Source organism: Eucyclogobius newberryi, unplaced genomic scaffold, assembly GCF_026437365.1.
Source record: "Eucyclogobius newberryi isolate DKJ021-1_F unplaced genomic scaffold, fEucNew1.0.hap1 SCAF_14, whole genome shotgun sequence".
Lineage (NCBI taxonomy): Eukaryota > Metazoa > Chordata > Actinopteri > Gobiiformes > Gobiidae > Eucyclogobius > Eucyclogobius newberryi.
Window position 1 is genome coordinate 30,101,438 of NW_027315768.1, and position 26,366 is coordinate 30,127,803.

General features: G+C 42.9%; 1 protein-coding gene across 1 annotated transcript; it reads left to right on the top strand.

Moving 5' to 3' along the window:
* The first annotated feature begins 1,297 nt into the window (after positions 1-1,297).
* Positions 1,298-21,657, top strand: gpr39 (G protein-coupled receptor 39). The gene is made up of 2 exons (XM_072445207.1): positions 1,298-2,146; positions 21,158-21,657. Exons 1-2 carry the CDS (start codon positions 1,360-1,362, stop codon positions 21,655-21,657), a joined length of 1,287 nt encoding a protein of 428 aa, XP_072301308.1. The 5' UTR covers positions 1,298-1,359.
* Positions 21,658-26,366: the final 4,709 nt, after the last annotated feature.

Here is a 26,366-nt window from a genome sequence, read left to right on the forward strand (position 1 = left end):
TGGACAGTTCACCTCAAGATGGTTCAAACTTTCAGCAGAAAGAATTGCACGGCCGCAATAATCACACAATCCAATAAAAGTCATTTTAAAGCCGTTTAGTTCGACTTTGCAAGTTCGATTGTAGAAGCTTAACAGTTAAATTAGATTATGGTGAATTAATTATGAGTGGAACTGGGAAAACGAAACAATTAAACTGACTACCGTATTTTCCGGACTATAAGTCACACTGGAGTATAAGTCGCACCAGCCAAAAAATGGAATAGAAAAGAAAAAAAACATACAAAGTGTCACTGGAGTGTGAAATGCGGTTACAAGTGTGAAAATAACAAATAATATCACATATAAGTCGCTGCGGAGTATATAAGTATAAATATAAGTCTCATCCCGGCCAAAACTATGAAAAAAGGTGCCACTTATAGTCCGGAAAATACGGTATGTTCAGTTTGTGGAACCCTTTTCAACAAATGTTCTTCTAAAATAAATCGTAGATGGTTAACAATTCAAAAGTACGAATATATGTGAGAATTAAATGGCGAGAGTTTTTACAGTTTTAACTCACACATTACAATTCATTACAATTCTCACTGACCCTGGTATAAATATATTTAATTGTTGGCGATTTTGAGTTTCCACGATACAAAATTTGCCTGCTTCATTTTGATACTACGGAAACGACTCAATACTGATTTTGATAACTTGATAAACTATATATATACATTTTTTTAAGTCTATTTAAAGGTGCACTTTCTTTGTTTTTCTTATTTAAAAAAAACTCTTTTAAAAAAACTCTTTTACTCTTAATGTATGAACCAGCAACATAAATAATAAATAAAGTATATTTATGTTTTTCTGTTTCAATTCTTTTAAATTGGTATCTGGGACAAACCTTCCATTTATCCTAATAACGACCGAAGTCTAAATGAACTACAAACAGCCGTCAGACAATCGGACTATTAAAGCGGGTTTATCTAAAGCTTTTTATGAGTAGGCGGAACACGTTGTTATTAATGAAGATAAGAAACGCATGAGTCGCGCTGCCTGGGCTTGTGTTTAATGTTTAACTGCCTTGCCTTTGTCAGTGGGAGGAGAGAAACTGCCTGTTGGCTCGCACTCTGGTCAGAGCAAGTTGAAACTACCAGACTTTCGGGACTTTGCGCGAGAAACGAGACAAATTCGCAATGATTTTACCAAAACGGAGCTGCGCGGATGTTAAGAAAAGTTGGATTCAGCAATCGACGGGTGGAATCTGAAGTTTCCAGGAGGAAGTTTGGTCTTTTCTAGCGGAGGTTTTTTTTGGACGTAATCTGAAACCGAGCTGATAACGACTCGATCAATAGCGGGTAAATCACCGCTCGCCAAATGTCCACAATGAGCGAAGACGTGGAAGAATTCGAAATCGCCGAGGAGAAAGATTGGAGCGAACTGGAGCCGAATTATGCAGTAAAGGTTTTTCTGACCATTTTGTACTGCCTCATTTTGGTGACCGGTATCTTGGGTAATTCAATAACGATTCGAGTTGCGCATGTGCTGAAGCGGAACGGATACTTGCAGAAGAACGTCACGGACCACATGGTTAGCCTAGCGTGCTCCGACTTGCTCGTGCTGCTGATCGGGATGCCGGTGGAGTTGTTCAGCGCAATTTGGTTTCCGTTCTCCTCCACGTCCGGCAACGCGTCGTGCAAGATCTACAACTTCCTGTTCGAAGCGTGCAGCTACGCCACGATCTTGAACGTGGCAACGCTCAGCTTCGAGCGCTACGTCGCCATCTGCCATCCGTTCAAGTTCAAGGCGCTGGGCGGGAAAAGGACGTCGGGGCTGATCACGTTCGCCTGGTTGGTGTCCGTGCTGGTGGCTCTGCCGCTGCTGGTCGCCACGGGGACGCAGGGCCACATCCCGGTTCGCCAGGACATGCCCGCTCAGAATCTGACCTTTTGCACGAACTTGCGGGACAAGTGGGTGATGTTCCGAGTCAGCATCTTCGTCGCGTTCCTGGTGTACATGATCGTGCTCGTCGGCGTGGCGTTCATGTGCCGGGCCATGATCCTGGTCTTGACGAGGCCGATGGGCGCCGCGGGCAGTGACGCCAACGGGAAACACGAAAGTCCCAAAGTGAAAATGGCCCGGAAGCAGACCATCATTTTTCTGGGTAAGTCAAAACTTTATCTAAATGTTTTTGGGAGCCCATACTTGGTGGGAAAGTGTGTGTTTAAGGTGGACTGTGTAACTGTTTTGATGTTCAGAATGTTCCACAGAATGGCATTAAACTTATCTCCATGGAAACAAGAAGGTAACGCCACCAGGCCAAGTTACAGGTCTGATCTGCGGCGATAAGAGCCTACGATGTTTTTTTAGGGATGTTATTGAATGAATACAAGATGGATGAATTTAATGCCATACTGTGGAACAATCCAGGCACAGCAATAACATCTTCATGGAGATAAGTCGGTGGCAAAGTTACACAGAGCTCCTATAGCTTAACTTTGGTTACAATGGTAGAGCAACCTAAATAAAGGTTGTAGCTCACTTTCCTCAGTAACAAAATTGCTGGTTCAATCCATTTTCCCATGACTAGAAATGCTTTCTGTCATTTCTGCCATTTCATCTGCCTTGCCTCCAGTGTCCAGGGGTCTCATTTATAAAACTTGACGTGCATTTCTTACTAAAAGTGTAGACGAAATACAAACTTGCTCGAACATCTCGCCACAAATCTCTTTCGGTCTCATCTTTGAAAACTCGACAAGCAAAATTCCGAGTTTCAACGTTAACGTGGAAAGTCATGCACAGTATAATTTTGGATCGTACGGATACTTACTGTATATTTGGGCCAAGCCTTTGTCAAATATCCTTGTTTTTTGTGTATTTTATCCAATCCAATCCATTTTATTTATATAGCACAATTTATACAACCAGAGGGTTCCAAAGTGCTTCACAGCAGGTAAAAGATTACAGAGGCATAAATAGGATAAAAGTAATAAAATAAGATAAATATAATAAATTATATCAAACAAACACACTAAAATCAATGGAATAAAAATAAACAAAATAAAATAAATAAAAGTTGCTGCCCCAACAACACATATAAAACATACAATCCACACACTACATGGAGTTAAAAGCCAGAGAAAACAGATGAGTTTTTAGAAGCGATTTAAAAAGAGGCAGTGAGGAGGCTTTTCTTATGGGGAGTGGCACTTTGTTCCACAGTTTTGGAGCTGCCACTGCAAAGGCTCGTTCACCTCTGACCTTTAGCCCGTGGCACTGCCAGGAGTAGCTGGTCAGCTGACCTGAGGGAACGGCTGGGAGTGTAGGGGTGTAGCAGCTCGGAGAGGTCAGGAGGGGCAAGACCATTTAAGGCTTTAAAAGTAAATAAAAGAGTTTTTAAATGAATCCTAAAATGAACGGGCAGCCAGTGGAGTGAAGCTAAAATAGGCGAAATGTGCTCATATTTTCTTGTTCCAGTTAAAAGACGGGCAGCAGCATTTTGGACCAGTTGGAGACGAGCAATTGAGGACCCACTAACCCCCATATAGACCCACTAACCCCCATATAGACCCACTAACCCCCATATAGACCCACTAACCCCCAGATAGACCCACTAACCCCCAGATAGAGAGCATTGCAGTAATCCAGCCGAGTGGTGACAAAGGCGTGGATTACGGTTTCAAACTGCTGTCTCTGAAGGACTGGTTTTATTTTTGCCAGCTGCCTCAACTGGAAGAAGCTGGACTTCACCACAGCTTTTATCTGGCTGTCCAGTATAAGGTCTGGTCCACTTTCACTGTCCAGTTTAAGGTCTGGTCCACTTTCACTGTCCAGTTTAAGGTCTGGTCCACTTTCACTGTCCAGTTTAAGGTCTGGCTCCACTTTCACTGTCCAGTTTAAGGTCTGGTCCACTTTCACTGTCCAGTTTAAGGTCTGGTCCACTTTCACTGTCCAGTTTAAGGTCTGGTCCACTTTCACTGTCCAGTTTAAGGTCTGGGTCCACTTTCACCCCCAGATTGCTCATGATAGTTTTTTGATACTGGGCTAGAGGACCCAGGTCAACCATGGGGGTCACAGAAGTCCCACCAAAGTCTTTTTTTCATTAAAATTAAAAAAGTTCAGAGACATCCAGGCTTTAATGTCTTTTAGGCACTCTAGCAATGGCCTAACACTATAGGAGTCAGATGTGTTAAGGGGGACATAGATCTTATGTTATTGCTTCACTACAATTGCCTTTTATCCCTAAAGCTATTTGGTCGAACAATGACTTCATGGCTAGTCAGAGGCTAGACTATCAGAAGTCCAGCTTAAAAAACACATATAGTTAAATTAAATTAGCGTTCCCCTCCTCCCGTCCACACGTGTGATGGGTTATCTGTGTGTTTCTGCCAGTCTTTATGCCTATGTATAGTGTTGCCTCGATGTGGATGGGCTGGTTGGGTTTGTGTTTGGACGCCGTGAGTGATGTACTTTAGACACGTTCTCCCTGCTCTGGCGTAGACGTTGCTCTTCTTGACCCTAAACTAAACACAAATCTGTGGAAAGCGAGGTCTTGTCATTCCACCGGTCAGCGAGAAATAACCATAAGAAAGATAGTTTTACCTCCCAGTCGTTCCAAGTCTGTACACAGAGATATTGGATCGATGTTTTGGACGATTTAGGATGATGCTGAGGCTAAGTTTGAGCATTAAGAATCCTTTTTGGTTAAGTCGTGACAGGTATTCTGGCAGCACAGTGGTTTCCTAAAAGTGTACTTAATGAATCTCCCGTAGAAGCTATTCTGAATCTCTGTGGACCATGTGGAGGATCTGCCGCCCGATGTTTCCACAGATGTTCACGCTTTGCCCAGAATGGTCCACTCCAAACAAGCCGGTGATTCTACAGGACCAATACTTTTCTGCAGTAAAACGCACCTACTGGACTAAATCAGAGATGGATGGAGTGATAGATGGTGAATAGGGATAGACACTAACTCTAAAGCCTCTTTGTAAGTGCTCTGACTAAGCCAAATGACCTCTAAGTGACCTTGTGGCACAGGAACTCCACCAGTCACAGCAGAATAAACAGTTAGTCATCTCAGAGAGGACGCTCAAGAAGACTAAGTGATGAGCCAGACTGTTGCACCTCAAGGTTTTTGCGCCATAGATCATTTTTCTTTGTAATCTTTTGGGTGTTTTTGCTTTATTTAAAATATTCTTTCATTTATCAAGCCTGAGCTTTATCTTTAGATCGCCCGGACACTTCTCTCAGCTGTGAGTAAGATGAATGTAGTCCTTTATATTATCTAAACTGCAGTCTCGATGGAGGACCCTGAGACACGGTATTGTTCTTTTAACGATTATTCTTTTAACAAAAGGTTTCATTGAATCATTTATTCAGACATTTAACAAATGCGTTTAGTAAAAGACTTTTAGACGAGTTTTTAAAAGTAGATTCAGAAGTCCTTTTATGAAAACCTTTTGCAAACTCTATGATCTAACGTCTAACTGCTTCTCCAGCTTTTCTTCTTCTTCTTCTTCTTCTTCTTCTTCTTCTTCTTCTTCGTCTTCTTCTTCTTCGTCTTCTTCTTCTTCTTCTTCTTCTTCTTCTTCGTCTTCTTCTTCTTCGTCTTCTTCTTCTTCTTCTTCTTCTTCTTCTTCTTCTTCTTCTTCTTCTTCTTCTTCGTCTTGAGCGTTCCTCCTCATCCCTCTTCATCCCTCCTCATCCCTCTTCATCCTCCTCATCCCTCTTCATCCCTCCTCATCCCTCTTCATCCTCCTCATCCCTCTTCATTCTCCTCATCCCTCTTCATCCCTCCTCATCCCTCTTCATCCCTCTTCATCCTCCTCATCCCTCCTCATCCCTCTTCATCCTCCTCATCCTCTTCATCCCTCTTCATCCTCCTCATCCCTTCTCATCCCTCTTCATCCTCCTCATCCCTCCTCATCCCTCTTCATCCTCCTCATCCCTCCTCATCCTCCTCATCCCTCCTCATCCCTCTTCATCCCTCTTCATCCTCCTCATCCCTCCTCATCCCTCTTCATCCTCCTCATCCTCTTCATCCCTCTTCATCCTCCTCATCCCTTCTCATCCCTCTTCATCCTCCTCATCCCTCCTCATCCCTCTTCATCCTCCTCATCCCTCTTCATCCTCCTCATCCCTCTTCATCCCTCTTCATCCTCCTCATCCCTCTTCATCCCTCCTCATCCCTCTTCATCCCTCTTCATCCTCCTCATCCCTCTTCATCCCTCCTCATCCCTCTTCATCCCTCTTCATCCTCCTCATCCCTCCTCATCCCTCTTCATCCTCCTCATCCCTCTTCATCCTCCTCATCCCTTCACATCCCTCTTCATCCTCCTCATCCCTCCTCATCCCTCTTCATCCTCCTCATCCCTCTTCATCCTCCTCATCCCTCTTCATCCCTCTTCATCCCTCCTCATCCCTCTTCATCCCTCTTCATCCTCCTCATCCCTCTTCATCCCTCCTCATCCTCCTCATCCCTCCTCATCCCTCCTCATCCTCCTCATCCCTCTTCATCCTCCTCATCCCTCTTCATCCTCCTCATCCCTCTTCATCCCTCTTCATCCTCTTCATCCCTCTTCATCCCTCCTCATCCCTCTTCATCCTCCTCATCCCTCCCCATCCCTCTTCATCCTCCTCATCCTCTTCATCCCTCTTCATCCTCCTCATCCCTTCTCATCCCTCTTCATCCTCCTCATCCCTCCTCATCCCTCTTCATCCTCCTCATCCCTCCTCATCCCTCTTCATCCTCCTCATCCCTCCTCATCCCTCTTCATCCTCCTCATCCCTCTTCATCCCTCTTCATCCTCCTCATCCCTCTTCATCCCTCCTCATCCCTCTTCATCCCTCCTCATCCCTCTTCATCCCTCTTCATCCTCCTCATCCCTCTTCATCCCTCCTCATCCCTCTTCATCCTCCTCATCCCTCTTCATCCCTCCTCATCCCTCTTCATCCCTCTTCATCCTCCTCATCCCTCTTCATCCCTCCTCATCCCTCTTCATCCCTCTTCATCCTCCTCATCCCTCCTCATCCCTCTTCATCCTCCTCATCCTCTTCATCCCTCTTCATCCTCCTCATCCCTTCTCATCCCTCTTCATCCTCCTCATCCCTCCTCATCCTCCTCATCCCTCCTCATCCCTCTTCATCCTTCTCATCCCTCTTCATCCTCCTCATCCCTCCTCATCCTCCTCATCCCTCCTCATCCCTCTTCATCCTCCTCATCCCTCTTCATCCTCCTCATCCCTCTTCATCCCTCTTCATCCTCCTCATCCCTCTTCATCCCTCCTCATCCCTCTTCATCCCTCTTCATCCTCCTCATCCCTCCTCATCCCTCTTCATCCCTCTTCATCCTCCTCATCCCTCCTCATCCCTCCTCATCCCTCTTCATCCCTCTTCATCCTCCTCATCCCTCCTCATCCCTCTTCATCCCTCCTCATCCCTCTTCATCCTCCTCATCCCTCCTCATCCCTCTTCATCCCTCCTCATCCTTCTTCATCCTCCTCATCCCTCTTCATCCCTCCTCATCCCTCCTCATCCTTCTTCATCCTCCTCATCCCTCCTCATCCCTCCTCATCTCATCTCATCCCTCCTCATCCCTCTTCATCCTCCTCATCCCTCCTCATCCCTCTTCATCCCTCCTCATCCCTCTTCATCCTCCTCATCCCTCCTCATCCCTCTTCATCCCTCCTCATCCCTCCTCATCCTTCTTCATCCTCCTCATCCCTCCTCATCCCTCTTCATCCCTCCTCATCCCTCCTCATCCTTCTTCATCCTCCTCATCCCTCTTCATCCTCCTCATCCCTCCTCATCCCTCTTCATCCCCCCTCATCCCTCCTCATCCTCTTCATCCCTCCTCATCCCTCCTCATCCTCTTCATCCCCCTCATCACACTGAGTTGGTGTACTGCGCTGCCCCCTGGAGGGAGGGTCAGACTCATCACACACAGTTGTGTGTTTATATTTACGAGCTGCACTGAAGATGATAAAATATGAACCAGTCATTAAAGATGAGGTAATGACACTTGTGTTGACGCTGCCAACGTGCCTGTTCAACATCTCTTCAATTATGACTGGATGGTTAAGTTTATGAACAACAGTAAAAAGGTTTCTGGGCAATGTTTTTGATATTGAAACGTCATTTTCAATCTGAAGGTGCTGGTTTGAGAAGACTTTATACTGTCCTGAGCGAGTAGTCCTCCCCCAAGAGAGAAATTACCGGAAATGTGCTCATCTTGTTAGAATAGTTTAGGGTTGTTCTCTACCAGCTTCTGCAATAGAAAATGTCAGTGTCTCATGAGAAATAAAAGGACAAAAGTGCAGGTTATAATCTTCCAAAGAATAAGAATAGCTCATTAGCATTTGACTGTTTTGAGTTCTGCCAAGGTTTTATGAGGCTATTCTAGACTGAGGGGAGGTTATATCTTAGACTTAGACCAGGAAAATTAACCTTATTAAACGGCTTTGTAAGTCCCTGCGATGGTTAAATTTGTATTTCCGTGGCGTTTGAAATGTCCTTTGTCGCCCCCTGCTGTCTCTGCGTGGAAAACCAGTCTTGCAACATTTGCCGACATCAACACAAGACACTTTTTTTCTGTGATTTTAAAAGTTTTTGCGTGTGATTATACGGTCTCATTTGAATTAAAAAAAAGAAAAATAAAGATTGGTCTGTTCTCTGACAGTGTATTATCCCAAGGGAGCTGCAGGGGGAGCTCTATCAGTAAAGTTACTCTGCTTTAAAGAAGGGTTTTCTCTCTCAACCAAACTGCATCCTTCACTCCTTTTTCCTTCCAAATAAGGATATAAAGTGATATTTGTGCAGTTTTGTCAGTAGTTTTACAGTCGTTTCACATGTATCTATGACACAAAAAATACACATCATCATTAAAACAGAGAGTGATTCAGTTGAACCCTGTGGTCAGAACGCCACACGGCTCCGTCCTCTTTACAGTTTGTAACGCTTTCACTGGAGACTAACTGTTAATCCCGTTCGCTGTGACTTTGTGGAGTAATTAAAAGCACAGGACGTTCTCTTCGCCGGCCGCACACGAACAGGACACCGGGTTAATTATCTTGTAGAGGGTTTTTTTTTCTTCTTCTTAGTCGAGAGCCAGTTTGTGAAGGGAATATTAACAATGTTTTGGTGCTTCAAGACCTTTCCCCTTCACAGAAACACTGGTGAAACCGGTCATAATTGATTTGAGCTGTTCTATCGGATGTTCTTTCTGATTTTAGCGAATAACCATTTTTAGTTTTTTGGTAGATCAAACGTTAGTGAGTGTTTTTGAAGTGCTTTACGCAACATGAAAGCAACATCCAGTTTCTATTTAGCCGTATAAAGTTGTTCCTTCATTGTGGTTTGGATAGTGCAGAGCTGGCTTGCCGGCTAATGGAGGGGGGAGGAGATAAAGGACACTTTCACTTGACCCAAATGCATTAGGCAAGGCAAGTTTATTAGTTAGTAGTTTATAGAGCACAATTTGTACACGAGGCAATTCAACGCGCTTCATAAGACGGGAACACGTTGCATTAAAAGCACAGATAAAGTGCAGATAAAATCCTAATATTTTTGTCATTTGAGAGGTGTTTTGAGATGCGTTTGTGTGCGACATTCTCTGCTCGACCTCGATATCGTGGGCGGTTCCAATGAGCGCTTGAAAAACACTCGAACGTCCCAGAAATGCCAGGTGTTTGATTTATTTATTTGTTAACCTTTATCTAACCAGGTAAGAACCCATTGACAGCGAGACCTCTTTTGTTCAGTTTTGCTAATGACATTTTCGCAAAACAATAAACTTCACGGACGCATGAAGCTGTACCGATGAGGACAAGCCGCACTTGTCCTCATCGGTACAGCAAATAACGTACAAATTGTTGGTAAATTTCAGCCCCGTTAATAGATTATTTCAATGTTCCGTGGATTCAACTGAGCAAACACAGTACGTCTGAGCCTCCTACTGGACGACTGCCGCACGGGTGACGACCTGTCAGCTGCAACAGTGTTTAAACCCGACCGATGCGGTGAGCGACTTCTCATTTCGAAAGACGAATCCCGTGGTCATGGAAGCGATGTCAGTGTGTTTGAGAAGGGTCAAATCACTGGCATCTGCTTAAGAAACGAAGCTACTACGGATCTGAACCCCAGTGAGAGCGTTTGGGACGAGCTGGAGAAGGCTTTGTGCTGTGGTCATGTGAGGCGCCTTCCAGTTTAGCTCCGCCTCCTCTGGGTCATCGATGAAAGTGACCAATGAGAGAGTAGGAAAAATGCCCTGCAGCCTCGTGCAGACCAATTGGGTTGAACCGGAAACTTCAACGTTGATCGACACTGATTAAATCCCTCTTATCACCAAAATGTGGTTAAAATGTGTGCAACATGGATGAAAGAAGAAGCAGAAGAAATAGTGTGATATTTCTTTCTGTGGTGACTTTTATTTGGTATTTTGTACATGCTTTTGTATGTGTTGAAAGAAAATCGTGGGGAGGAAATACATTATTTACGCTAGTGACTGAGAAAATAGACCAATTCATGTGATTGTTTGTCTGAAAAGTTTAAGTTTGAATGCCTCGCACGATGATTCTTCCTCAAAATGAACCACTACTTTTGAATTTAAGCCACAAAACGTACTTTCCCTCTATCGTCCTTCAGAGTCTGTCTCTCTCTTTACTTAAATAACCTTATTCAGATCCTGTATGATTTACTTTTCTCCAATTGCTCGTCTAGATTTGGAAAAACAAAAACATGGCAAATTTAATGTTTTGTCCGTCCTTTGAAATAAACTCATCCAAACAGTTTACTCAGTACTTAAAAAAAAGCCTTTTCACAGCCTTTTTAAATACTTTTTCTTGACTATATAAAAGAAATGCGTCGCCCTATTACACAAATATAAAAAAGAGCACAAAGAACATCAACATTTCATACACATTCCTCCAAATAAAAGTATTATTTGAGGTATTTGCAATCTCCTCATCATTGACAGTTATCGCTAACAACTTCTTCCCCTCAAACGCTTTAAACGCTCCTTTCTGGAGTACTTGGCAGTAACCGTGTCGTTAAAACTGGAGTCTGGCTGGTGTCCTCGCCCCGCACATGTCTCCGGGCTTCAGTTGGGTGAGTGGCAGGTGATAGGGCAGTGTTTTGGCCCAGAGCTGTGTTAGCTGAAGGCAGATTCCTCAGACTGACAGTTGGGGCTGTGGAGACTCCAGGGACCAGGCCTCCAGCTCATAAACTCTGGAAAAGAAAATAACATGCTTCAATATCACTGTTTTTTAAATGATAGACTTATTCATGGCCAGAGGGAAATGGTGCGTTTTTGTCAGTCGATAAACAAAACTTGCGTGAAAGATGTTTACGAACCTTAAGTGCATGTGATTATTTAACACCATTATATTTAAGCATTTGATAATAATCTTGCCTTGTTTTCACTAGTTTGTATTTGTACTTCTATTGGACATGGACATTAATTTCATAACTGTTAGTCGCAATCAAACAGTAAAAAACGTTCAAAAACATGTCTATTTTACACAATTGTTAAAGTTTGATGTGTGTAAAATGTCAAGAAATTACACATGAATCAATGCTATTACTTAACAGTCAGAGAACATAATTCAACTTAGAATATTAAACGACACAGAAACGTCAGTCTTTTGCGTGGCTTGCAAGGGAGAGGAAGGCTTAGCCGAGTCAAGATGTTGTAAGCAACCTGAACGACTTTCCAAAATCACTCTCAGCGTTCCTCCCTCTTACAAGTCATTATATTAAAATCACACATAAAAAGGAGGCGGGTCACATTTCTCATTGGTCAGCTTCACATCAAGGCACTTGTCTTTTACGACTCTTTGGTATTATCTTTAGAGATAAAAACCTTGGTGAATGTTCTACCCATCTGGTCCCCAGGATGGGAGGAACATTCCTCACGGCTGCTTCTACAACATTTTCACACATGTTATTAGAAATACATGCCTTTCCCTCCCCTCAGGCTAATGATGCAGATAACTTTTAACACACAAATATAATCATATATTTACCTTTTATCACAGTAAAGTAAATGTGCTATTCTCTTTCTAAATTAATGTTTAAACTCTCAGGAGAAATGATGATCCTGGTTCGTAAATTTACTTTCATTTATTTTAAAACTTTTTCCCTACTTCTCTTCACAAACTGCCACTTACAAATACGGCCCGATTGTCCGACAAATTGAGAAATTTGTGTTATTGCCATTTTTTTCCTTATTGATAATTACGTTTTCGACTCATTGAACTAAGATGCAGTCAAGATAAATATATTTTGAATTTTGCTATAAAATTATAAAAAAATTATCACAATAGCACATTTTTAGATTTATAATTTCACTTCCTGTTTGTTCTTTATGACATCACACTAGGAAATTACTCTGCAAACACTGGGCAAACAATCATCTATTGTCACCATTTTTTAATTTGACAAATAAAAATAATTTGAGAGCGACTTGATTTTGTTGAAATAATGTTTAGAGAGTTGAAAAAGTAGTTTCTTTTGTTTAAATTATGCTTACATTCTGACTGGAATGAGTGCCCCTAGTGTGATGTCACTTCCTGTCATTTTCTACAGATTTTTCAACGTTTTCTCCACAAATACCTGCTCGATTGGTGTAAAACTATCATTTACCGTATATGTACAACAGAAACACACCAAATGAAGCCCAAAATAAAAAAAATGTAAAAAACTGTCATTAAGCAATTTCAGAATATTCCAATATATCGTGCTCAGTGTTTTAAGATGTCTTTATTGTACTACTGATCATCCTGTGTCTAGGTTTACCTCTATCACCACTAATTACTCTGTGAAGTATTACAAGCTGCTGTGCTTTGTTGGGACACACATCTGGATTTGTCTCAGATGACGCGCCGCTGAAGGGGAAGCTCCGGGCTCATTCAGCAACAACAGGGTTTGTGTCCAGAGACCGCGCAAAAAGAGACAAAACACGTCCTCAAAGTCATGTAAAGCAGAAGACGAGGCTCTTTTCAAACAGCGTCGACTCTTTGTACGAAGGAAAAACACATCTGAAGCACCGTATTTTGTCAATAGCAACACATGAGGCTCTTTCTTACGGGTTCGAGATCGATAAACACAGCGCGATAGTCTGATTTAGTCTCAAAGTACAGCTTAATATGGGGAAAAATGACTAAAAGTACTCATTTACCAGACTAAACTCTGTTACCTCGGCTTTATTTATCATCTAGCGGTTTGTAGCGGTTCCAATGAGCTCTTGAAAAACACTCAAACTTCCTCGAAATGCCAGGTGTTTTATTTATTTATTTGTTAACCTTGATGTAACCAGGTAAGAACCCATTGACACCGATGGAGCGGCTTCTCATTTCTGGAACAACCGTGTGGAAAGACGAATCCCGTGGTCATGGAAACGATATCTGTGTGTTTGAGAAGCGTCAAATCATTGGCTGAAGACCGTATTTTGACTCGTCGCAAACGCTCAGTCAATAGCAACACATGAGGCTCTTTCTTCCGTTTTCGAGATCGATAAACACATCGCGATAGTCTGATTTTGTCTGATTTTGTCTCAAAGTACAGCTTAATATGGGGAAAAATTACTAAAAGTACTCATTTACGAGACTAAACTCTGTTACATCGGCTTTATTCATCATCTTTATACTTAGAATTATAACAAACACTTAGTTTATAACAGTTTATAACAGTTTATAACTTTATAACAAACACTGTTAGTCCTGAACACTCACAATACTGACCTAACCTAATACTGATGTGCAATTCTGTCATATGTGCAATTGCTGTTGGAATTCATGTGCAATTCATGTGCAATTACAGTGAAATTCATGCGCAATCTATGTGCTGTCGTGACACATATTCATGTGCAATTACTGTCGGGATCACATGCAATGGTATTTATGTATTTATTTATTTATTTTTATCTTTATTATTTTTTCCCCTCCATCCCTTGTTGGGTTTTGTCTATGGGAGTTTTTGTTTATAGGAGATCTTCTACTGAAAGTGTTTTTCAGACTTCCTATAAGTGATCTGTTCTTCTGTATCTACCTCTGTATCTACCTGCGTTGCACCAATGAAATTTCCCCATGTGGGACAATAAAGGAATATCTTATCTTATCTTATCTTATCTAGCGGTTTGTTTCTGTTGAATAATGCCGAGTTGGAAGTGCAGAGTTTGCTGGAAAAACAACGTCTTAAGCCCAATTAAACGCCGGAGCCCCTCGTGAATTGAGCGCACCAGCATTTCACGCATTAAACAAGAGATTAGACAAGATAAAGTGAAAACCTCGTTATCCAAATCTGCAGTCGGGCCAAACAGAGCAGATCTCCTGAAAACTTGATGAACTTGTTTTCCTTTTTTAATCGTTTGAATCTCGGTTTTCTCGCGTTTTTTTACAGTCGCAGTGAGAAAGCCGTTGTTTTCGGGACGTGTGAGAACCGGTGAGCTTGGGCCGCACCCCCGTGTATTGCCTTTCTCCGTGTTTAGCTTTCGGCTCTTAAATAAAGCTGTGCCTCGTCCCAAAGCCGCTGTTTGTGCTGCAGAAATCCACTCAAGAGCTCAGATTGACTGTCTTCAAACAGAGACACAGAGCGCTAAAGGAGCCAGGCAAAGGGATGCGTTTTATATCATGAAACTCTGCTTTATTCAGTCATACGTCATTATTCTGCCACTACTAAAAGACAAAGACAAGCAAAAGGGTGGGAAACAGATGTGGCTTAAGACGTAACTTACAACAAATGATGATTTCTGTTGTATTGAGACTTTTTAAATACATTATCAGGACAAAACTGTGGTTCAAAAGCCAATGAAGTGGCATTATAAAGTAAAATAAATGTTCTTTTACACATTTTTGCACTGCAGAGTCTGATAATGATGTTTATGGACAAATAAGGGAGCACACTGACTACATTATTGACCAAATAAAGGTTGAATTATGGTGACTTAAGGCTTCTAGATAGAGAATATTTGCAAATAAAGTGTATGAGGGAAGAAAATTAGAAATTGCTTATTTTTTGTTCACATTTTTATTCAAAAATTGTGTCCAAAAATGATTACAATTGTATATATTTTTTATGGTCGATTATAGTACAATTAGTTGATTAATTGTCGCTGCTCAACTTACCACAGAGTGAATTAGTGACACATAGTGATGGACGGGTCAATACCAAATATCAACATATCGATACTGACAGAGGTATCGAAAAGTATTGACATCTAAATCTTGTCATACATTGTTGTCATTTCACATATATTTACTTTTCATTTTAGCTTGAGCAGAATTTGAATGAAAATAATGCTAGCCAAGCCAAGGACAAACTGTTTCAACACATTTAAAGCAAAACTCATCGGTATCGGCATCAGTATCGGACTGATATTGCAATATTTGTCACAGAACATCCGGATCAAATAAAAAAAATCTGTGGTTTCGCAACATTAAGAGTCTGATAAAAAGACTAATGCATTATTATTAGTAGTGCTATTTCTTAATGAACTATTGCATAAAAAACAACTGTTTCTCTGGCTTTATCATGTCTTTAAAAGCTCAATAAAACACCTTTAACAAACTGCTGACGGCACCAACACCGTCTACAGTGATGGAAGTCGCACATTCAGCACGTTTTCCCTGCGTTTCAAGCACATTCGGGCTCCACAGCGAGGCAGGATTCACAGAGAAAAGCCGCATCACGTAAACTCTGGAGGATTATATTCTCTGAGCGGCGCCGCGTGTTTCCAAACACTTGACGAGCCTCTCCGTTCCTTCCCCTCATCGACTCCTTTAATCCCCGTGTGACTGGATCAGGTTTTTAAAGGCGCCCTAATGACCAATCAGCTTCCTCTGTGAGCTCCCGAATCAATTCAAAGTCACATTCCGAGGATTTCTGCCCGAAACTACGCGCTCGCTTTGTCTCGTCGGCAGCGGGAGGGAAATCACCGGCGTTGGCGCTCGAGACACACTTTGAATACGATTTAATTCAAAAAACGGGTTTCGCAGAAAGAAGAGAGAGGATAAATTAGACTATTGTGTCAAAGCGGATGCAAACGGAGCGCGCAGAGAGTGTTGAACGATCAGGTAAAACGTACACGGACGTTTTTTTAAGTATTTTTCAAATCTATATCAAAATGTCTCGGGGAACTTTTTAATGGCGCGTTATTTGCTCAAAAGTTTCTGGTGAAGTTAAAGCAACAACTTGGGGAAATTGGTTTTCTTCTTTTTTTTTTTTTTTTGCAAAGCGTTTCTGCAGCAGGACTTTTCAGCTTATTCAGAAGTGTTCACTGCGGTGTTTGAAAAAAGCCTTCATGTAAAACGATTAGGTGGAGTTCGTGCTAGTTCAACTTTCGTTTCTCTCTTCACGAGGGAAAAAGGAGTCGTTTGAGAGTCGTGTGGACGGCGAACAGAATGTGCGTGTTATCGCTTCTTATTTTTTCCAGTTTTTAGACACAACATGAAAGAACAAAACACCAACAAGAGAAGAAACTCATCCAAACTATGACCTAATAATGTTTTGCCTTTGCATGTTTTTTAGAAAACCTCCTCCGTCATAACCTCAGAGTCTGTCTTATACTTTGGTTCCAACTAGAGAGCGACCGATGTGGATTTTTACCAATATTGATATGTATCAGGACGAAGAGAAAAACACGGCTGTTTTTTAATGCCAGAATGCAGGGCAGATTTCCAACAAAAATCATAAAATAACCAGTTCCCCCAGAGAGACTCAGACAAACACAGAAAAAAACGTTCAGTGAGCTTTATTACGTTGGTTCTTTGGCGCTCAGACCCTGGCGGGAGACGTTGCGATCCTGGGCGTGGCATAATCTAACTGTATTATTGGAGAGGGTCGAGAGGATGATGGGGACGGTAGAGAGGATGATGAGGACGATGTGAGGGATGCAGAGGAGGAGAAGGGGAGGTGGTGGTAGATGTGAGGAGAGGGTAGAGAGAATGTTGAGGACGATGTGAGGGATGCAGAGGAGGTGAAGGGGAGGTAGTGGTAGATGTGAGGAGAGGGTAGAGAGAATGTTGAGGACGATGTGAGGGATGCAGAGGAGGAGAAGGGGAGGTGGTGGTAGATGTGAGGAGAGGGTAGAGAGAATGTTGAGGACGATGTGAGGGATGCAGAGGAGGAGAAGGGGAGGTGGTGGTAGATGTGAGGAGAGGGTAGAGAGAATGTTGAGGACGATGTGAGGGATGCAGAGGAGGAGAAGGGGAGGTGGTGGTAGATGTGAGGAGAGGGTAGAGAGAATGTTGAGGACGATGTGAGGGATGCAGAGGAGGAGAAGGGGAGGTGGTGGTAGATGTGAGGAGAGGGTAGAGAGAATGTTGAGGACGATGTGAGGGATGCAGAGGAGGTGAAGGGGAGGTGGTGGTAGATATGAGGAGAGGGTAGAGAGAATGTTGAGGACGATGTGAGGGATGCAGAGGAGGAGAAGGGGAGGTGGTGGTAGATGTGAGGAGAGGGTAGAGAGAATGTTGAGGACGATGTGAGGGATGCAGAGGAGGAGAAGGGGAGGTGGTGGTAGATGTGAGGAGAGGGTAGAGAGAATGTTGAGGACGATGTGAGGGATGCAGAGGAGGTGAAGGGGAGGTGGTGGTAGATATGAGGAGAGGGTAGAGAGGATGATGAGGACGATGTGAGGGATGCAGAGGAGGTGAAGGGGAGGTGGTGGTAGATGTGAGGAGAGGGTAGAGAGAATGTTGAGGACGATGTGAGGGATGCAGAGGAGGAGAAGGGGAGGTGGTGGTAGATGTGAGGAGAGGGTAGAGAGAATGTTGAGGACGATGTGAGGGATGCAGAGGAGGTGAAGGGGAGGTGGTGGTTCGCAGTACGGTCTGAAGCGGTCAAGCCAACTGCATGAGGTTTAAATGGGGCAGAGTGGGCGCTGATTGGAGCAGAGGAGGTGCTCGCCGAGTAACTTGGGAGCGTCGATTGAAGCTGGAGAGCGGGTGTGGCCCTGGTGTAGCAGTGGACGTAGATTGGGTGGAGTTAGGTCTTCCAGGCTGAATTCACGCAGGCTTCATTTTGACTTCAAACTGGATTAGAGAGCTGCGTGGCCCCGTTTTGTGCAGTTCTTTCTATGCAATAAAGTGTTCAAATGTGTGGTTTTTAGAAGCTGGTTGTACTAATACATTTAAAGGCCAATAGTCGCTAAAAAAGTGCAAATATCGGGCCAGAGAATCGACCAACTGACACGTTGGTTTACCTCTAGTTCCACGATATTCGCCCATCGATGAAAGACGTTTGGGCGCCCTTCATCAAAACATTTACACATTGTCCTAAAGATGAATCGATGCAAGATTAATCACAGTCAAGTGGAAATCGCGGCCAGCAAAGAAGGCTGCAATCTTAAAAGAGACATAATTTCCCCCCAAAAACAACAAAATAACCGGTCTAATTCTGAATATAAAAACTGCTGACTAGAGTTTAGATCTGTGCATGTTGTACTTTGTCAGTTCGTAGGCCTTTTCCAGTCTTTTTGTTCATCTGCGTTTCAATGTGAACGTTTAAATGAACTCAAAATATAATGTTTTCCCTTTTTATTGAACTTCAAAAGTCCTGGTTTGTTGGTTCAGTTCAGTTTTTCGTACTGGCAGAAACGGGGACTTTCTAGCCGCGGAGCGATAGTGCTAGACATTCAGCCACACCTCCAAACAAGCAGAAGGAAAAAAGTGTTTTATTAGTTCTTCTACCTACTCCTAGTTTTGTATAGTTTAGTCTCACCACACACTTATCCTGACGGTGACATTTCCACATCTGAATGTCAAGAGCCGTAACCTTTTAATGGGCTTTTATTCAGGAGTCAAGAGTCTAATTAAGCAACAAATTACCTTGCTCTTTAGAGTCATTTGAGAAGAGCAAACTCGAGGAAGAAACGCTGAGCCGACATATATTAAACGTATTCATATCCACACGTGTTTATTGTTGAATTATTCTGTGTTCGTTTTCACACATGTACAAAAACTTTTTTTCAATTAAACAACTACAACAATGAACATAACAATACAGTCGCAAAAAAACTAAAATATTCCACCTTCACCACATATTTACACACAAAAAAGACAACTAAAAGAACAAAAAACTAAAAAACATTGATAGATTTTACATTAAAAAAAAGAAAATAAACCTAAAACAACACCAGTATTTCAATGAATAACATTATATAATAAACATATTAATAAAAAATAAAAATAATGATAATGAATGAATAAAAATAATTAAAAATAATAATAATAATGCATTCATAAGTAAATAAAATCATTTTGGAAAGTAATATATGGCCTTCTAAAACTACATTTTTCTGTGTTGTTTTTTCCACACTTGGTCCTGGTTTGAGTCCAGTTTTGTCCTGACTCGATTTAAAGTCGTGGCGGTTTGGTCCAGATATAGTTCCGGGTTCAGTCTTAGTTTAGACGCCAAATTGTTAGCGAGTGAGAACGCACCCGACGGAGAAACACGGGCTTTTGTCAAAGTTCAAATGCGACGCTGGTTCTACGCCGGCTTCGCAGAATCATCATCATCTTTGGTCCTGTTCCATGTTTGGTCTTGTTCTTTCTCGTCGTTCACACCTGTTGAAAACAGACCTGAACAGTGCGCTTCAACAGGCTTTAGAATACAGCAAAACAACATCTGTTCCTTCTGTAGTGTTTCATCACTCAGGAACATGTTTGGACTGTCAAACATCATGGTTGTGGTATTAGAACCGACGTGTTGCTTTCACACACGCAGAGATGAGTGAAAACAGCTTTTAAACTCGTTGCGGTGACTATTTCGGGTCCGTGAGGTGAATGAGCGACACACGAGGAGCTGTGAAGAGTTTAAAATGAACTAATTCACGTTTCGAAACAGTAAAAAGCACGGAAATCCCGCTCAGGCCAAATCAGCGGAAGTGCAAACGGAGCAGAACGAGGCGAAAGTGGGCGTGGCAGAATCAGCCTGCAGACTCCTCCCTCATCCAACTCATTTCAAACCCTCCTCTTCTTTCTCCAGTCGCATTACCCCTCTCGCAGCCCTCCTCCACCCCAGCACCACCTTTGCACAAGTTTTCTTTTCAGGTTCTGTTTTCACCACAACCAGTGTCTTGTCTCTGTGGGAAAGATTCAATTCACGACCTGCTCTTTGCTTCTCATCGTTCCCTGTCCAGGTCTGAGCGCACAATATGAATCATTCCTCGGAGGCCGGTCTCAAAGACGTCACGTTCTGTTTGTGCCGGGAGACAAAAGGCTCTCCATTAAACTGCCGCTTCTCTCATTTAGAACTGAGGACGCAATTTTAGACCATTTTTTTCTCCACTGGACTTGCATCTGAATTGCAAATTGTATACAGAGGAAAGACAGAGGAAAGACAGAGGAAAGACAGAGGAGAGACAGAGGAAAGACAGAGGAGAGACAGAGGAAAGACGGAGGAAAGACAGAGAAAAGACAGAGGAAAAACAGAGGAAAGACAGTGGAAAGAAAGAGAAGAGACAGAGCAGAGATAGAGCAAAGACAGAAGAAAGAAAGAGAGACAGAGGAAAGACAGAGGAGAGACAGAGGAAAGACGGAGGAGAGACAGAAGAAAGACAGAGGAGAGACAGAGGAAAGACAGAGGAGAGACAGAGGAAAGACAGAGGAGAGACAGAGGAAAGACAGAGGAAAGACAGAGGAAAGACAGAGGAGAGACAGAGGAAAGACAGAGGAGAGACAGAGGAAAGACAGAGGAGAGACAGAGGAAAGACAGAGGAAAGACAGAGGAAAGACGGAGGAAAGACAGAGGAGAGACAGAGGAAAGACAGAGGAGAGACAGAGGAAAGACAGAGGAAAGACGGAGGAGAGACAGAGGAAAGACAGAGGAGGGACAGAGGAAAGAGAGACAGAGGAAAGACAGAGGAGAGACAGAAGAGAGACAGAGGAGAGACTGAGGAGGGACAGAGGAAAGACAGAGGAGAGACTGAGAGAAGACAGAGCAAAGACAGAGACAGAATCAGCCGAGCGGACGCTGTTGTAGCCGCGCACTCTATCCTTTTTGTCACCCAAGAACGTCCCTTGTACACTTGACCTAAATCACTCCATCCGGTCGTGTACAAGTCCTGGAATCAGTGACGAGGGTTGAGAATGGCCTACGTTCTACTTCATTTGAGTCTCTCCAGGTTGAACTCCTACAACAAACGCCAAATCCTAACCTGGTACATTCTGTCTTCCTCCAGGTCTGATCGTCGGCTCGCTGATGGTCTGCTGGCTCCCGAACCAGATCCGCCGCCTCATGATGGCCGCCGTGCCCAAATCCCGCTGGACCGTCTCGTTCTTCCACAGCTACGTCACGCTGCACCCCATCGCCGACACGTTCTTCTACCTCAGCTCCGTGATCAACCCGTTCCTCTACAACCTCTCCTCGCGACAGTTCCGCGGGGTGTTTCTGCAGGTGCTGAAATGCCGGCTGACCATCGAACACGTCAACAAACGCACCGTGGCCGGCTCCCGCCCCGCCTCTTCCGCCCGATCGATGCGACCGCTCCTGTTCAAGTCGCTGAGACGAAGCAAGGGCGACAATGGGTCCACCCTCGAGAAGGACAAGCCGCCGCCGACTTTCACCACGTTTCAGCAACAGAGCGACTCGGGGATCGGGTCGGAAACGCAACGGTCGCTGAATCTGACCGAGGACGTGGAAACGCACGAGAAGAATAAGCTACCGGAGTCCGAAGTTTGATTGGCTTCGCGATCGTTCGAAAGCCCGGTGTCCGCCGCACGATTTCAGGAGTTCGAATCTCGCGTCGCGGCTCGAAAACGTTGGTTTAGACCGAAGATGGGCTGATGTTTTTTGAAGCTTCGTGGCAGAGTGGGACCTCCTCGCGCCGCGTCTACAAACGGTTACACAAGCCACAAACAGGCGCATATCCCCGCGTCCATTTCATTCACAAAAGTGTAAGAATAGACTTTAAACAGAGACTTTCCGAGCCTGATATTCACAGTGAGATCACGTGTCTTACAGTTTAAACTCCACACGTTTCGCGGTGGATAAATGTCACAATCATGCGGTGGACACCAGGCTCTGAGGTTATCGCGGAAGAAGGAGGAAACGACCTGCTTTTAGAGTGTGTTTGGTAAAGTGTTCATAAAGTGCAAGAGGTTTGAAAGGTTTGTAAATGTTTATTGAGGAAGTTAATTCAACGTGAGTCTTACTTAAAAGACCAGTCTAAGGATATAATTCCAGTTCCACGAAAAAGACTTAAAAACAGATATTTACTTGTTTTGCCTTCAACTATTTCTTTTCAAATGGCACTTTTCTACAAATTAACTTATGTGTAGTTTAAAGCAACAGTGCGTAACTTTCTAGAGATGGCTCGATTCCATGGCAACAGAATATCCTCCAGTCCTCTGAACCTTCTATATAAGTATAGATATGTCTAATGTCACACTGTGGAATATTACAGCTAAAAGAACAACATTTCCATAGAAACAAGGCCAAGAGTTCATGTTTTTCAGTGCAATAAAACATCCAAAATGAAATAAACGTGCTTTTATCATAGTGTGTGTAAAAAGTTACGTACTGGGGCTTTAAGTGGATGAAGAGGATTTGAACTATCTTTATATTTTGAATGATAAAAAGTCCTCGATATGTCACCCGCAACAGAAGAAAGTAGATGAATGACACCAATAAAATCAATATTTTAAGGTGCACTATGTAACTTTTCTGGTGCAGTGTTCTTGCTTTGCCTGAAATGTTTCACAGTGTGGCATTAAACACATCTACTTTGCCTTTATTCAACTGATTTTTTAACTTCCTATTGCCAAAAATACAATTAAAACACGTATATTCACTGTAACTGTAACTCGCTGTCATCTGCTTGTCTCCACGGAGCTTAATGTCATACTGCGGAACATTCACATCACATCTCCATAGAGACAAAGACAAACTGGTGCCAGAGTCTCTACAAGAGAAATATGAGTGCACCTTTAACTTCAGGAGGCTTTTTCAGGAAATAACCTTTCTTTTTCCACTAAAGTTGTCGTATTGTTCTTCAAATACGTCATCAACAACTAAACAAACCTAAATATTCAAAAGGAGATGGATAAAGTTGACGGGAAGCAGTTAAACGTGGCCCGGATTGGGTCAGGACTCGGGGGTAAACCGCAGCGTCTCCTCTCGACCCGGTGCTGTTTGCAGAGAGACCGACCAAAGCAAACGTCAATATTTGTGTGACTCGGGCTGAAAGAAGAGCGCTGAAGAGACACGACTCCGGACGCTGCTTTGTCTGCGGGAAATCTGTGGAAAGTCTGTGCACACAAGACCAGGATAAAACCGCGCTCGTCGCTTTGTCTCGTGCATCGTGCTGGTTTCTCTACATATCCCTGCGTCCTTAAAGCTCATTAAAGCTCCTTAAAGGTTTTTAAAGCTCCTTAAAGGTCCTTAAAGGTCCTTAAAGGTTCTTAAAGGTCCTTAAAGGTTTTTAAAGCTCCTTAAAGGTCCTTAAAGGTTTTTAAAGCTCCTTAAAGGTCCTTAAAGCTCCTTAAAGGTCCTTAAAGGTTCTTAAAGCTCCTTAAAGGTCCTTAAAGGTTCTTAAAGCTCCTTAAAGGTCCTTAAAGCTCCTTAAAAGTCCTTAAAGGTTCTTAAAGGTCCTTAAAGGTCCTTAAAGGTTCTTAAAGCTCCTTAAAGGTCCTTAAAGCTCCTTAAAGCTCCTTAAAGCTCCTTAAAGCTCCTTAAAGGTTCTTAAAGCTCCTTAAAGGTCCTTAAAGCTCCTTAAAGGTCCTTAAAGGTTCTTAAAGGTCCTTAAAGGTTCTTAGAGGTTCTTAAAGGTTCTTAAAGTTCCTTAAAGGTTCTTAAAGGTTCTTAAAGGTCCTTAAAGGTTCTTAAAGGTTCTTAAAGGTTCTTAAAGGTTCTTAAAGGTCCTTAAAGCTCCTTAAAGGTGCACTATGAACCGGACAAGAATCTGCTGCAAAACATTTCTAGTGTAAATAAATGAAATAAACTCGTTTTCATTTGGTTAATTGTCCGAAAACGTGATTTAATTTGGCCTTCCTGATTTTCTAACCACGAAAGGAGGAAGTTATGAACCCGTTTATAATCCGTTTGGCGCGTCGTTCACGTTCGCGCCGGGCTTTCTAACCTCTCATTTATTGAATCGTAGGTGTTTTCTATCGCAGCATGGTTTAGTTTAGTGTCATACTGTGAAAAAGCAGTTATACACAGTATAGAGACAAGCAGAAAAGTTACACAGTGCACCTTTAAAACACGACAAGCCTCTGCGACGACTACAGGCACGACAGACGCGACGATCAGGGAAAAATATCACTTGCTGGTTGAACATAAATGTTTATTCAAAAAACGACTGACGTTTTTCCTCTTTTCTGTCGCAACTTTAACACCTTATTGCTATGTTTAGTGGGTAATAAGTGTGCAGATGGAACTCGAACCGGCAACCCCACCGTTCGAAACAGACTCTTAAACCACTGCACCGCTGCCGCTTTCAAACCAAGTTATTTGTTTCTTCTTTTCCGTCTGTAAATGCGACAAAGTGACACCAAACTGTGCGAAAATTTTGTCTTTTTTTTGTTGTCGATGATAATTTCAGTATTTATAATTTATGTCGAAAAGTAAAGCGAGTTTAAAGGTGAGAACAAGACGCTGGAGGTTCTGACACGTCGCACACGTTGATAACACGGTCCAAAGTCTCAGATACTTATTAGATAAGGAAACGCAGTAAAAACAACACTAATATTTATGGAGCTTGTATGTTACTGTGTGTGTCTGTGTTTTTCCACTCGTATATTAACTGTGTCTGTTCATCCACTTCATAAATGTGTAACACTGAACGTCTCATCTCTTTTATTTATACGTCGAGCGGTGAGTCTCAAACTTTTCACACACTTGCTCTGGTCATTGTTTTATATTTGACCTTTTTACGAATCAGGTCTCATTTAGGACACATATGATGGAGTTAAAGTGGGAAGTGTGTGTGGCTCTTGCGGTGTTAAAAAAGAAGGAACTAGGATCAGAGCTGGGCCTGTGTTGCCAGAGCCTGGAGCTGTGTTTCAGCGGCTGCACCAGCTCTGAGTTCTGATTGGCTGGAGGTGCCGGGCTTTGGGTTTTATTCCAGCTCCATTGAACTGGAGGAGGAACTGGCAACGCAAATGAGAGGCTCATGTCGGGCTGATCCTTCGCTGATCCAGTTCAGTTTAACTTAGAATATTCAGACATTAGTCCATAAATAACAACAACACTTGACTTGCAGAAAGAGGCTGTGGAGATATTTATAATTCACAAAAAGCTAAATTTAACTACTATAACGATGCTGAGGGTTATATATTTCAACGTCTGTGGAAGATGCACAAGTTTTTTAAGTTTAAGTTCACACGTGCAACTGTTTAAGACCTTTAACAGAACTTTTCATTACATTGGTTTTAATTTCAGTTCTTTAATGTTAAAACAATGTAGATATAATGTTCAAAGTTGATACAATTAAGAATGAATCATAATTAAAACATGTTTATCTCTTATCGGGGGGACACAGAGTGGTCAAGTTTGTGAAATTTTTTACTCTTAAAAAAGAAACCAAGTTTAAATTTAAAACCAGGTCTGGACCAGTTGAAGGAAAACTACAAACCAGGTCCTTAGGTTAGATCCAAACCAGGTCCAGGTCCTCAGTTTAGATCCAAACCAGGTCCAGGTCCTTAGTTTAGATCCAAACCAGGTCCAGGTCCTTAGTTTAGATCCAAACCAGGTCCAGGTCCTTAGTTTAGATCCAAACCAGGTCCAGGTCCTTAGTTTAGGTCCAAACCAGGTCCAGGTCCTTAGTTTAGATCCAAACCAGGTCCAGGTCCTTAGTTTAGATCCAAACCAGGTCCAGGTCCTTAGTTTAGATCCAAACCAGGTCCAGGTCCTTAGTTTAGGTCCAAACCAGGTCCAGGTCCTTAGTTTAGATCCAAACCAGGTCCAGGTCCTTAGTTTAGATCCAAACCAGGTCCAGGTCCTTAGTTTAGGTCCAAACCAGGTCCAGGTCCTTAGTTTAGATCCAAACCAGGTCCAGGTCCTTAGTTTAGATCCAAACCAGGTCCAGGTCCTTAGTTTAGGTCCAAACCAGGTCCAGGTCCTTAGTTTAGATCCAAACCAGGTCCAGGTCCTTAGTTTAGATCCAAACCAGGTCCAGGTCCTTAGTTTAGGTCCAAACCAGGTCCAGGTCCTTAGTTTAGATCCAAACCAGGTCCAGGTCCTTAGTTTAGATCCAAACCAGGTCCAGGTCCTTAGTTTAGATCCAAACCAGGTCCAGGTCCTTAGTTTAGGTCCAAACCAGGTCCAGGTCCTTAGTTTAGATCCAAACCAGGTCCAGGTCCTTAGTTTAGATCCAAACCAGGTCCAGGTCCTTAGTTTAGGTCCAAACCAGGTCCAGGTCCTTAGTTTAGATCCAAACCAGGTCCAGG